General features: G+C 44.0%; 1 protein-coding gene across 1 annotated transcript in view; it reads right to left on the bottom strand.

Annotated features, from left to right (window-relative positions):
• The window catches only part of LOC144669350 (voltage-dependent T-type calcium channel subunit alpha-1I-like), a 178,287-nt gene that overhangs the window by 40,837 nt on the left and 123,919 nt on the right, over positions 1-13,531 (bottom strand). The window contains exon 21 of the mRNA XM_078531713.1: positions 3,645-3,770. Within this exon, the coding sequence (XP_078387839.1) occupies positions 3,645-3,770 (126 nt within the window). The remainder of the gene's footprint in view (positions 1-3,644; positions 3,771-13,531) is intronic.

Genomic DNA, 13,531 nt, shown 5'->3' with positions numbered 1-13,531 from the left:
AAAAACCCAGTATAATCAATCTAGGTGTAAACGTTAAGCACTGTGACTGACAGACAGATTAGCTCCTTCTTCAAACTCTCCAATAAGGGGCTACTATAATAAGGCTACTGCCCTTTTAACATGTCGCTGTCACTCTCAAGTTTTTACAAATATTCTTTCACTCCATTTACACACATTCACGATGATTACATTGCCCCACTCTTCGAAGATTTCATTATTTTGCCCTTCTCATTATTGTGTCCTTTTATTTCCTCTCATCCCAAAACCATGCCAGTTACCATGGGTATCATTGGATAGAAACATTTGTTCCTTTTAAATACCTTTCCCCACAGTGAAGCATTTCTCTTCCCCATTCTACAACCCCCACCCCCGCCCCATTTTTGTTGGCTCTACTCTGACTTTGGACCTTGTAGCATCCTTTGGCTGAGAGGACAAGGGCTGGGTCACTGTTGTGTCAGTGGCTAGAAGAAACCAGAGCAGCTGAGACTAGGCTAGTTAGCTTAACATCCGTCATTGGGAAAATGTTAGAGTCTATTAAAGGATGTAATAGCAGAGCAGGGTCAGCTTGGCTTCATGAAGGGGAAATCATGCCTGACAAGTTTATTAGAATTCTTTGAGGAGGTAACAAGCAGGGTAGATAAAAGGGAAAGAGTAGATGTAATATATTTGGATTTCCAAAAGGCGTTTGATAAGGCTACTTAATAAAGTGAGAGCCTATGGTGTTGGGGGTAGTATATTAGCATAGATAAAGGGTTGTCTAACTAATAGAAGACAGAGAGTTGGGATAAGGGGGGCATTTTCAGGATGGCAACCTGTAACTAGTGGGGTGCCACAGGGATCAGTGCTGGGGCCACAATTATTTACAATATATATTAATGACTTAGATGAGGGAAGTGAATGTACTATCGCCAAGTTTGCAGGTGACACAAAAATAGGTGGGAAGGCAAATGGTGAGGATGACACAGTCTACAGAGAGATATAGACAGATTAAGTGAGTAGGCAAAAACTTGGCAGATGGAATATAATGTGGGTTATGCACTTTGGCAGGAAGAATAGAGGAGCTGAATATTATTTAAATGGAGAAAGGCTGCAGAAAGCTGCAGCACAGAGGGATTTGGGGGTCCTCCTGCATGAATCACAAAAAGCTAACATACAAGTTCAGCAGGTAATAGGGAAGGCAAATGGAATGTTGGCCTTTATTTCAAAGGGAATGGAATATAAAAATAGGGAAGCCTTGCTAAAACTATATAAGGCACTAGTTAGAACACATCTAGAATACCGTGAACATATTTGGTCCCCTTGTCTAAGGAAAGATATACTAGCACTGGAGGCAGTGCAGAGAAGGTTCATTAGGTTGATCCTGGGTATGGAGGGATTTTCTTATGAGGAGAGGTTGAGTAGGTTGGGCCTGTACTCATTGGAGTTTAGAAGAATGAGAGGCAACCTTATTGAAACATATAAGATTTTTAGGGGGCTTGACCAGGTAGATGCTGAGAGGTTGTTTCCTCTTGTGGGAGAGTCTAGGACTAGAGGACATAATCTCAGAGTAAGGAGTCACCCATTTAACTCAGGGACGAGGAGGAATTTCTTCTCTCAGAGGGTAGTCAATCTATGGAATTGTTTACCGCAGAGGGCTGTAGAGGTTGGGTTGTTAAGTATATTCAATGCTAAGATAGACAGATTTTTAATCAGTAAGGGAATCAAGGGTTATGGGGAAAAGGCAGGAAAGTGGAATTGAGGATTATCAGATCAGCCATAATCTCATTGAATGGCGGAGCAGACTCGATGGGCCAAATGGCCTACTTCTGCTCCTACATCTTATGGTCTTATAGTTCCTCACTTTACCACTTGCCACAGCTCAGATCTCAACACATGACAGATTGGAATCTGCCATTTTTCATTCACCACATGCACAGGGATTTAGTCATGAGGAAAGATTACACAACCAGGGTTGCATTCCCTGGAATTTAGAAGGTTAAGGGGTGGTTTGATCAAAGTTTTCAGGCTACACTAAGAGGAACTGAAGGTCGATAGAGAGAAACTACTTCCGCTGGTTGGGGAGTCTAGGACCAGGGGGCAGAGTCTACAAATTAGAGCCAACCTCACAGGAGTGAAATTGGGCAATACTTGTCCACACAAAGGTTGTTAGAAGTTTAAAACTCCTTTTTTTCATTCATTCATGGGATGTGGGTGTCCCTGGCTAGGCCAGCATTTGTTTCCCATCCCTAACTACCCTTGTTCAGAGGGCATTTAAGAGTCAATCACATTGCTGTGGATCTGGAGTCACATGTAGGCCAGACCAGGTAAGGATGGTGAACTTCCTTCCTAAAAAGGACATTAGTTAATCAGGTGGGTTTTTACAACTTTCGACAATGGTTCCATGGTCATCACCAGGCTTTTAATTCCAGGTTTTTAAAAATTGAATCCAAATTTCACCATCTACCATGGTGGGTCTCTGGAATACTAGTCCAGTGCCAATACCACGATGCCACTGCAAATGGCAATTAATAGCTGATCAATTGTTCATTTTAAAACCGAGATTGATAGTTTTTTTTTTGTCAGCCAAAGATCATAGACTCATAGAGTTATACAGCACAGAAACAGGCCCTTCGGCCCATCGTGTCCATGCCGGCCATCAAGCCCCTATCTATTCTAATCCCATTTTCCAGCACTTGGCCCATAGCCCTGTATGCTATGGCGTTTCCCACGCTCATCTAAATACTTCTTAAATGTTGTGAGGGTTCCTGCCTCTACCACCTCCTCAGGCAGTGTGTGTTCCAGATTCCAACCACCCGCTGGGTGGAAAAAACTTTCCTCAAATCCCCTCTAAACCTCCTGCCCCTTACCTTAAATCTATGCCTCCTGGTTATTGACACCCCCACTAAGGGGAAAAGTTTCTTCCTATCTACCCTATCAATGCCCCTCATAATTTTTTATAATCATAATTTTGTATACCCTAGCCTATCCAGTCTCTCTTCATCCCAGGCAACATCCTGGTGAATCTCCTCTGCACCCTCTCCAGTGCAATCACATCCTTCCTATAATGTGGCGACCAGAACTACACACAGCGCTCCAGCTGTGGCCTAACTAGCATTTTATACAGCTCCACTCCCTTAGCCGGGAGTGCGCTCTTTCGCGCACAAGTCTCCCTGAGGCTAAGTGTTGCCTCAGGGAGATCGGCTCGGAATTAAAATTTGCAATACAAATGATAAAAAAATTTCCCCGACATGTCCCCTCATGTGACACTGTCACACGAGTTGGGACATGTCCATAACTTTTATTGAAACCTTTAATAAAAATGTAAATACCCCCATGAAACCTCACCCCGCCCGTGGATGAGGTTTGATGCTTTTTCTGAAGCCCGCCAGGGCTCCCGGCCTGCCCGCCAACTTTAAGGTTGGATGGGCAGGTCCATTAATGACTTTAATTAGTTTTTCAATGGCCTCAATAGGCCGTTGACAGGTCGGCGGGTGTGCATGTGACTCGGCTGCGCCCCCGCCGACCTGAAAATGGAAATGGCGCGGGGTGACATCGGGAGTTCCACCCGACATCATCCCGCGTCATTTTACGCGTCGGCGAGCGGGTCCCGCACTCGTTCACTGACCGGAAGATCCCGCCCCAGCTGTTGGGAAAGAAATCTGTACCTGTCCCAGGTTGTCAAAGTTGTACTTGTGATGGATCCACCTGTAGTTGGCCAGCAGGCAGTCCGACCTGTTGGTGACATTGCGAGTGTCATGACCCTGGCAGTAGTAGAACTTCCCTTTGAAAAGCTGAAAAAAAAATCAAAGAGCAGAATTAATGGTGGCGTGGTTGTAAATCTGCCTTGGGGGAACAGTGCGAAGAGTGGGGGGGTGGGGGGGGGGAGGCTGATTTTATGTTCTACAAAATGCAAATGAGTTGAGCAGAAACTCAAGAGAAAAAGTCCTTTTCAAAACGAGTGCAATTTTGTTGCCTGCATTGCCAATTTCACCTAAAGTGGAGACTCCAATGTTTTCAACACTGGTTCCTGTAACTAGGCCAACTGCGTGGAGTCTCCTACAAGTGAAAACAGCCTGCAGCAAACACAACTATACCTCCTAGCGTTTCTGTCATGCTTTCCCTTCTAGTGGGTGCCTAATCACATCGGATCTATATTGGAGCACGTTGTTTAGTTCAGTATAAACTTCTTCCAACTGTTAGATCCCTAGAAAAGCATTGCGGACAAAACAGGCCAGCCCTGAGCTGATTTGAAATCACAATTAAATTTGGTTGTTTTTTTTCTCTTGATCCATTCGCAAACCTCGAGGGTAAATCTCGAGGTCTCCCCGTGACTCTCCCGTGTTAGGGTTGAGAACTTTCCCAGGATTATCCTGGAGTCTCTGGGAGATCTGTATTAATCTCCTGCCATCAGAGATTCATCATTAATGTTAGGGAGAGATGCCTGACAACAGGAACTCACTTAATTAAACAGAAATATGGTCAAGGCTCTAAAATGATTCTCCATCTCACATCACATGGGTCCGTGGACAAGTCTAAACTGATTGTAAAATCCCTTCCTGTCAATTTAATATGCAGTGTGGTCCATCAGTGACAACAGATAACAAACTCTGAAATGCTCTGGGGAGTTGGTAATTAAGACAATTACTTACTAAATAGTGAAGACCTTGAAAACAGTATCACGAATATGTTAAAAGGAGGGCAAGAAAACATCTCCCGAGGAATTAATAATAAACAGAAGTGTCTTGAATTTAAACTGTGCAATTGGATAATTAGATCTGGTTAAAACGAAAGCTTGGATTTGTTTTCACTCTCCTGGTGAGTCAGCTCGAGATTTGATTCCTCAACAAACCGGGCGTTGTCCGCAGGTGTGTATCTGAATCCGTAGGGGTTGTGACTAGTGACAAGCTAGGCATCACCACATCACTCAGTTCCTGCCATTACCTGATAACCACATGGTGACTTGCTCTCTTGTTACAACAACCTCCGTTTGCTGGGAGGCAATCTGCTTTTGTCATCTTCGATAAGCCGAATCCCATCTTGTTCCTATATCCATTACCTTTGATGGTGTTGATCCCATCCTTCCTTGGTGAATATTTCCATTGTGCGTCCACCTGCTCCATGTTTATATTGCTCCTATCTGCCTTTTAATGGGTTCTCTTGTTGCCTCCAAAGCTGGTCATTTTGCTCGTTAGCATAGACAAAATAACAGCAAGCTTTCTAGTTCCATTAACTATGGAAACGAATAATTTCTGGCTAGATGTGAATTTCAGTTACAGCCCAGACAGAGGTCAGTCAGCCCCACCAGCCTACGCCAATATTTATACTCCACTCGAGCCTCATCCTTTCTCAACTAGCTCAATCAGAATAACCCTCTTATTACTTTCTGCCTTACATGTTTAGCTAGCTTCTCCTTAGATACATCTATAATATTCACCTCAAGCACCCCCTGAGTTCCACATTCTCACCGCTCTCTGAGTGAAGAAGTTTCTCCTGAATTCCCTATTGGGTTTCTAGGTGATGATCTTCTATTGATCGCCTCAAGTTATGCCAGTCAATCAGGAGTTCTACCTCTTCACTGAAGAGCTGCCCTCCTGCGGCTTTCACTTGTTGATCTACTGTTGGTGAAGATCAGTCATTTTGTCGAGCTATAGAACAAGTGTGAGACGTATATTGTTCACTCTGGTTTTGTACTGCATCTGCAGCTAGGCAGTTAAAAATCGTGTAAACCTTCGCCATAAATATCAGAAAGCCTTCCCTAAGCCATCTTTGCTGCGCTTTGAATTTTGCAAAATCCATTCTTAGCATGTGAGCATTGTTGGCAAGGCAGGCATCTGAGGAACATTTATTGCCCATTCCTAATTGCCCTTTAGAAGGTGGTGGTGAACTGCTGCAGTCCATGTGGTTGCAGCTGTGTGCCTTTGTGAAAACAGGCTAGCGTTCCCTGCATTCCGATAGTAAATGCACTTCAAAAGTAATTTGCTGGATCCAAAGCACTTAGGGACATGCCGAGGACATGTTAGGAGATCATTATTTTAAGTATAGATTTTAGTTAGAGCTGGAGAATTCAGGCGGATGCTTTTAACACTGAACGAGTCAGTGCATTAGTAACCCTCCAGAGTGACTCCCCTCTGTTATAGCACTCCATTGATATTTCATATCGCATTTATATTGCACATCCAAACTCACTTACATCAAACTTTCTGAAAACTGAAGGAACTTTTATTGGAGTTATAATATCCAAGAATTAACACTGAACCCACTTGGTCTTGGCTGTTAGAGGTAAATTTGTGTTACTACATTCAAATGCAAATGAGATCGATTTATTTCAGAAAGCAACAATTTGGGGCACAGTCTGCGTGTAATTTGAGACACGATGTGTGGTGAGTGGAACTTGCTTGGGGGGAACAGGATGACTTCAGACTGAAAACAGAAAATGCTGGAGAATCTCAGCAGGTCTGGCAGCATCTGTGAAGAGAGAAACAGAGTTAACGTTTCAGGTTCATCAGTTCTGATGAAAAGTCGCAAACCTGAAATGTTAACTCCTGTTTCTCTCCCCGCCAATGCTGCCCGGTCTGCTGAGTACTTCCAGCCTTTTCTGCTTTTATTTCAGATTTCCAGCATCTGCGGCATTTTGCTGTTCTGTGACTGACTTTGGACCGATGGGGTAGGATTTTGCCCTTGGCGGGGGTTGCTCGGCGGGGGAGGTCAGGCAGCTGACCGCCGCCCGCGATCGGCTCTGCACCGTAATTTCACGCGGGTGGGCCAATTAAAGCCCGCCCTGCGTGGTTGGCGAGCGGCAGCGCTGAGCGCCACCTGTGCGGGCAGGGGGGAGGAGGGAGAGCCGGGCCTAGTGTGCAGTTGGTGCATGCGTGAGAAAGAGCCCTTCAATCTCCCCGGGGCACGGAGCTGCCTCACGGAGATTGAAGCGCTTTTTAAAAAAATGAATAAGGACAGCAAAAATTTAATAAAACATGTCATGTGACTCTGTAACATGAGATGGGACATGTTTTTATTTCCAAAATAAAGTTTTTATTTAATGCTTATTTGCTTTAGGAAATCTCATCCCGCTCGTGGATGAGGTTTCCTAAAAAAACGTAAAGGCTGCTTGGCATTTTCGCCTGCCCTGCCCACCGTAAGGTTGGATGGGCAGCATAAATTTGAATTTAATTAGCTTGTTAGTGGCCGTAATAGGCCTTTTAATTATCGGCGGGCTTTGCGCCGAACCGAACAAAATATCACGAGTGCGCGATAACGTTGGGATGCACGCCTGACGTCATCGTGCGTCATTTTACGCTCAGGCATGTCGGACACGCGCCCGCACACTGACCGTAAAATTCTGCCCGTGATTCCCAAAGCTCTCCACCACTGGGGGTTTTCCTTACCTCTTGCTGGATCTGCTGTAGACTCTTTGATAGAGAGCAACACAGGTGCTGGTTGACTGCAGCTCCAACACTCAACATTCTCGACACCATCCAGGACAAAGCACTCAATCCTCCACCTTAAACATTCACTCCCTCCACCACCGATGCACAGTAGCAGCAGTGTGTGTACCATCTACAAGATGCACTGCAGGAACTCACCAAGGTTTCTTCGACAGCACCTTCCATACCCACGACCTCTACCACCCAGAAGGACAAGGGCAGCAGACGCATGGGAACACCACCACCTGGAAGTTCCCCTCCAAGTCGCTCACCATCCTGACTTGGAAATATATCGCTGTTCCTTCTCTGTCACTGGGTCAAAATCCTGGAACTCCCTCCCTAACAGCACTGTGGGTGTACCTACACCACATGGACTGCAGCGGTTCAAGAAGGCAGCTCACCACCACCTTCTCAAGGGCAACTAGGGATGGGCAATAAATGCTGGCCCAGCGAGCAATGCCCACATCCTAGGAAGGAATGAAAAAAGGAATGACATCATCCCTACACTATAACAGTGACTGAACTTCAAAAGTATTTCATTGGCTCTAAAGTGCTTTGGGATGTTTTGAAGTCACAAAAGGCACTATTGAAATCTAAATTTTTTTTATACTGCATCGTTGATTAAATGTATGTCAGTATAAAAATGGGATTTTCTTGTGGGGAGACATTGTTGGCCATTTTTCAGATGCACTGACCAATAGTCTCTGTCCATTTAATGGCAACAGGTGAACAACTCACAATCTTGAATAATGCTGAAGAAAGTGACATGTTGCTGAAGCTTTTCATCTTGCACTCATCAGGACAAACGCAAGAATGTCAAATTTCAAACGATCACAACATATCATACTGTAGGAGGAAAGGGTGCTGATTGTTGACTCTGGTTGGCTGAGGTGTTGCCATGGAGAAAGCAAGTGGGAAACTATGGACTCCCCAAGTCCCTAGGTAATTCAAAAAAGGCACAAGGCTTGAACATATTCCTTTTGTTTGTAGAGAATGGATCCCTGTGTATGAATGTAGAAAGCTTCTAGCAAGTATAAATGAGCCACAGAGTTAACGTTTCAAGTCCGTATGACTCTTCATTCATATGAACTCAAAACGTTAACTCTGTTTCTCTCCCCACAGATGCTGTTTAGTTTTTCAAGCATTTTGCATTTTTATGTCAGATTTCTGCAGTATTTTGCTTTCATATAAATGAGCCACATTATGTGCTTGACTGATTATCTTGAATTGCTTGTTAGTGTGGCTATTAGCGCATTCAGGATTGTTCAGAAAGTGCTGCCCAATTATGGAATCATATCTAACAGTAGATGTTTCATTTTGGGTTTTGCAAGCACGGGCTGGTTGAGTACACCAGGTATTTTTATTTTTGTTTTGGATTTCCAGCATCTGCAGTTTTTTGCTTTTATCTTGGTCTGTACTCTGCCCATTACGAATAACCGAAGGAATATGCTGTTTGATTTGATCCAGCCAGTCACTGGGACATACGGCCTATGTACCTGACATCACACAGGCACTGAAATTCATACACGACATTGTTCAATGGTGTGATAGGAAGAACATCTTTCTGGACTGACGTCATTGTCCTGTTAGGAAAAACACCACTTGAGTAGCCACTGCATAGCAGCAGCCGTGAAACAGCTTGCTTAACATGTTCAAATTTTTGGAATACTTTGCCTTTCCAGAGTAACTCGTAACTTGATTATGCAATTTCACTGTTAATTGCGTTAATCTGGTGTCATTGTAGATGTGAAGGCTGAGATGAAATATGGGCCGTAAATTGATGTAATCCTCAATTAGCAACACCAACAACAGATGAACTATTTATTCCCCTCATTTTCTGCTTGTGGAACCCTTGCTGTGTTTGCCTTAAAACAGAGACTGCATTTCAAACACACAGAGACTCTTTGGCTGCCAAGTGCTTTGAGACATCCTGAGGATATGATAAGGCACTGCATAAATGCTAGGTTTTTTTCCCCTTAACATACAGTCATTGAATGCCTGGTGGGTTTATCAGAGCTCCTTCCCACCACTTAAACAAGGATTTCAATCTTTGACCTTTTTGTTTTGTTTAAAGCGGTGGAAACTCGATATTTTGGAAAGCATTGACATATCTGGATTTGTAACATCTCCTTTTGCTCTCTTCATGTTACCTGCATTCCTTTTTAGATTTCCTCAATAACTTTAAAGCTGGAGTAACTCTTTCGAGTTATCAACAGTTCGCATGTAACTCTTTCGAGTACATTCACAGTTCTTGGTTTTTCCGGGAGTGGGACATGAACCCACAACCCTCTGATTCAAAGGCGAGGGTGCTATGAACTGAGCCGCAGCTGACACCTCTTAAAGCTGGAGTAGTTGGCAGTTCCGTGGGATGTTGTTAAATAGCGAGTAGTGGGGCTAAATGGCCCACTTGATTATATCACACCCCTAGTTCCAGGATCTTTCATTCCTAACCCTTTGGTTTGGATAGGGACGTTATGAGATGGCAGAAGAGTAGAACACAAACCCCTCTGTTGTCAGGGATTGACTTGTAACTCAACGCATTTGTTTTAAATACAGTTATGGACCTCATTATACGTTCTGGGCAGCAAATCTGGGAGACAAATAAGAAATGATTAAGGTTGTAGGAGGTTACAAGGGAAGTAGTGAGCAAGCTGCATCAGTTGATAGCTTATCAGACCAGGGTGGACGCTGGGCTCAATGTGGCCACCCATGAAAGGGGCAATGAAGAGAAATCACAGAGATCTCATTATCGGAAACCAAGGAGAGATACACTTGTCCTGTTGAATCCACTTTACAAGGAGAATATCCTGTACTCATTACATTTTCACAGGTGTTTTGCATATGGACATGGCAGTAATGCATGTCAGAATGAATTAAAACTGAGTATATCCCATGACAGCACTGTGGGTGTACCTACACCACATGGACTGCAGCGGTTCAAGAAGGCAGCTCACCACCACCTTCTCAAGGGCAGCTAGGGATGGGCAATAAACACTGGACTAGCCAACGACACCCACATCCCATGAACAAGTGAAAAAACAGCTCCAGCAAAGTTAGCTACTCGCAGTTCTACAATAAGGGGATCTCAAATCCTGGAAAGGCTAACACATAAAGAGGACGTGTGACCCATTGCTCTCACTGTGTGCTGGAATTCTCTATTTTTACTTCTCTGTTCTATCCTGTATCTTTCAAATTCATCTTCTTTGAGAGTTTAAAGAGTTCTCTATTAATTGTGACTAATTTTGCTTCACTAGTCTCTGGTGTTGATGGTTTTAATAACTCATTGTGTGAAAGCATTCTTTAACACCTCCCTTTTTGCTTCTAATTTCATTCTGAGTTTCTGCATTTTGTTATCACTCTGAAAGCCAGACACAAACAAGGGGAAGTTGTGAATTCTTCACATCGAATTTACAGCACAGAAACAGGCCATTTGGCCCAACTAATCCATGTCAGTCGTAGTTCTCCACACAAGCAGCCTCCCATCGCTCTTCATCTCACCCTATCAGCATAACCTTCTATTCCTTTCTCCTTAGTGTGTTTATCCAGCTTCCCCTTAATTGCATCTATGCATACCTTTCCTGTCACTATTTACCCTTTCAGCATCGTACAGCCTTACACCACAGGAGGGTAGACAGACAGTGTCTGCGCTGACTCTCTAAAAGAGCGATCCAATTAGCCTCACTCCCCTCTGCTCTTTCCCCGTTGCCCTGAAAGATTTTTCTTTCCAATAATTTGTACAATTTCATCTGGAAAGTCTCTACTGAATGCATCCATCGCCCTTTCAGGCAGCACGTTCCAAATCACAACAGCTCACCTCTAGTCCTTTCACAATTCCTCTGGTTACCGATCCTCATTGCCATAGGAAACAGTTTCTCTTTGTTTATTCTATCGAACTTCTTTCAGAATTTTGGACGATAATATCAGAGCCTCTTTAACCCTCTCTGCCGCAGTGGGAATGTGTTTGAAATGTGATTACTTTATGTATGTTACTGCTCAGCGCTTTGACTAGTTCTGTCTCTGCTATGCTTCAGCACGTGGACTGAGAGAAACCTAAATTCAGCATAAAGCTTTCTGTCAAAAGAAATGTACACGATTCATGGCCCTGCCTCTCTCACTGACTGGCTTCACAACTTCCCCTTGGTTATGTCTGTCAATCAAACCTACTACTTAAAAAGAAATCCCCAGGATGCCAATCACACGGACTGAGCTGACTCACTAGATGCCTTCTGGTTAAATCCATTGATCCGTGCCGGTATACTTCGATCAGTGTGTGATTGTAGAAGGTGATCACTTGCCCACACAGCTGTCAGGAATACTGTTTCTGAAGGACAGAGCTATGGACTGGCATTTAACAGTCGTCTGCATATTTAACCACCCTTTGTAGCACAGGAATGAGCTGCAGATGCATATTAATGCCTTCGCCGTATCAGCTGGTGATGTATATTCTCCGCAGCTTGTCGAAGCTGCCACGAGCATTTACTTTCCTGCCAGATGCAACATGACCCCCCAAGAGAAAGGAATGAAATGATAAACCATGGAGAGAAAAAAAAAAAATCCTTGTTGGTTTAGTCACTGGCACCTTATCAAATTCTTTCTGCAAATCCAAATATACCACTGCCTTCCCTTTGTCTACTGGCTTACTGATTTCCTTGGAGAATTCAACTGAATTTGTCAAGCATGAACTGCCCTTTACAAATCTGTGCTGACTGTCCCTGATTAGTCCACACCTTTCCAAGTGTTGACTTATATTGTCTCTTGTGATTCTCTCCAGCAATTCGGCAACAGACAATGTGAGACTAGCCAATCTACAGGTACCCAGCTCATTCTTTCCTCCTGTTTCAACACGGTTGTAACATTCAACACCCTCCAGTCCTATAGTATAAATAATTTTGGAGAAACCCAGGTAGCTTCATCACAAACCTCCTTCAACATTCTGGAGGGTAGCGTTCTCACTCCAGAGGCCTGAGCACGGAATCCAGGCTGACACAATCCGGTGCAGTACTGCGGGAGTGCTACACTGTCAGAGATGCCATCAGTCAGAAACTGAGGCCCCATCTGCCCTCTTGAGTGAAGGTGAAAGATCCCTTGGCCACTATTTCAAAGAGGAGCAGGGTGGTTCTCCCTGATATCCTGGTCAAAATTTATCTCTCAACCCATATCAGCGACAATGAAGGAACAGCGATATGCTTCCACTCACCATCCTGACTTGGAAATATATCGGCTGTTCCTTCACTGTCGCTGGGTCAAAATCCTGAAACTCCCTTCCTAACAGCACTGTGGGTGCACCTACACCACATGGACTGCAGCAGTTTAAGAAGGCAGCTCACCACCACCTTCTCAAGGGCAACTAGGGATAGCGAAGCCCACATCCCATGAATTAATGTTTAAAAATCACTAAAGTAGATTAGCTGGACATGATCACAATGCTGTTTGTGGGGTCTTGCTGTGCACAAATTGGCTGGCGTGTTTCCAAACTGCAACAGTGGCTACACTTCAAAAGTACTTTGTGGAGCGCTTTGGGACATCAAGACTGTGTAAGGAAACGCAAATCTTCCTTTCCGTTCTCTTGAAGTTTGGGATTTTGTATGACAATGGCAGCCATCCTCCATCCTTCCATTAGAAAAGGGAAGGCAGCTTTGAAGCAGTTCCAAAGTATGACCAGGGTTTATCAAAGAGCATGGGGCCAAAACTCAGCACAGTTTGGTGATATTACTGACATGAAAATATGATAAAGACATACACATTACAGTGTGTCACTCAGTCCTGAGATGAAGGGCTTATCTTATGAAGAAATGCTGAACAGTTGGGTTAGGCCTATATCTACTGGAGTTTAGAAGAGTGAGAGGTGATCATACGAACATATGAATTAGGGGCAGGAGTAGGCCACTTGGCCTCTCGAGCCTGATCCACCACATGGCTGGTCTAATTTTAACCCCAACTCCACATTCTCGTCTACCCCCAATAACCTTTCACCCCCTTGCTTATCAAGAATCTATCTACCTCTGTCTTAAAGATAATCAAATACTCTGCCTCAACCACCTTTTGAGGAAGACAGTTCCAAAGTCTCACAACCCTCTGAGAGAAAAGATTTTTCCTCATCTCTGTCTTAAATAGGTGGCCTCATCTTTAAA

Source organism: Cetorhinus maximus, chromosome 29 (assembly GCF_964194155.1).
Source record: "Cetorhinus maximus chromosome 29, sCetMax3.hap1.1, whole genome shotgun sequence".
In the NCBI taxonomy this organism is placed as follows: Eukaryota; Metazoa; Chordata; class Chondrichthyes; order Lamniformes; family Cetorhinidae; genus Cetorhinus; species Cetorhinus maximus.
This window is presented reverse-complemented; position numbering and strand designations above follow the sequence as displayed.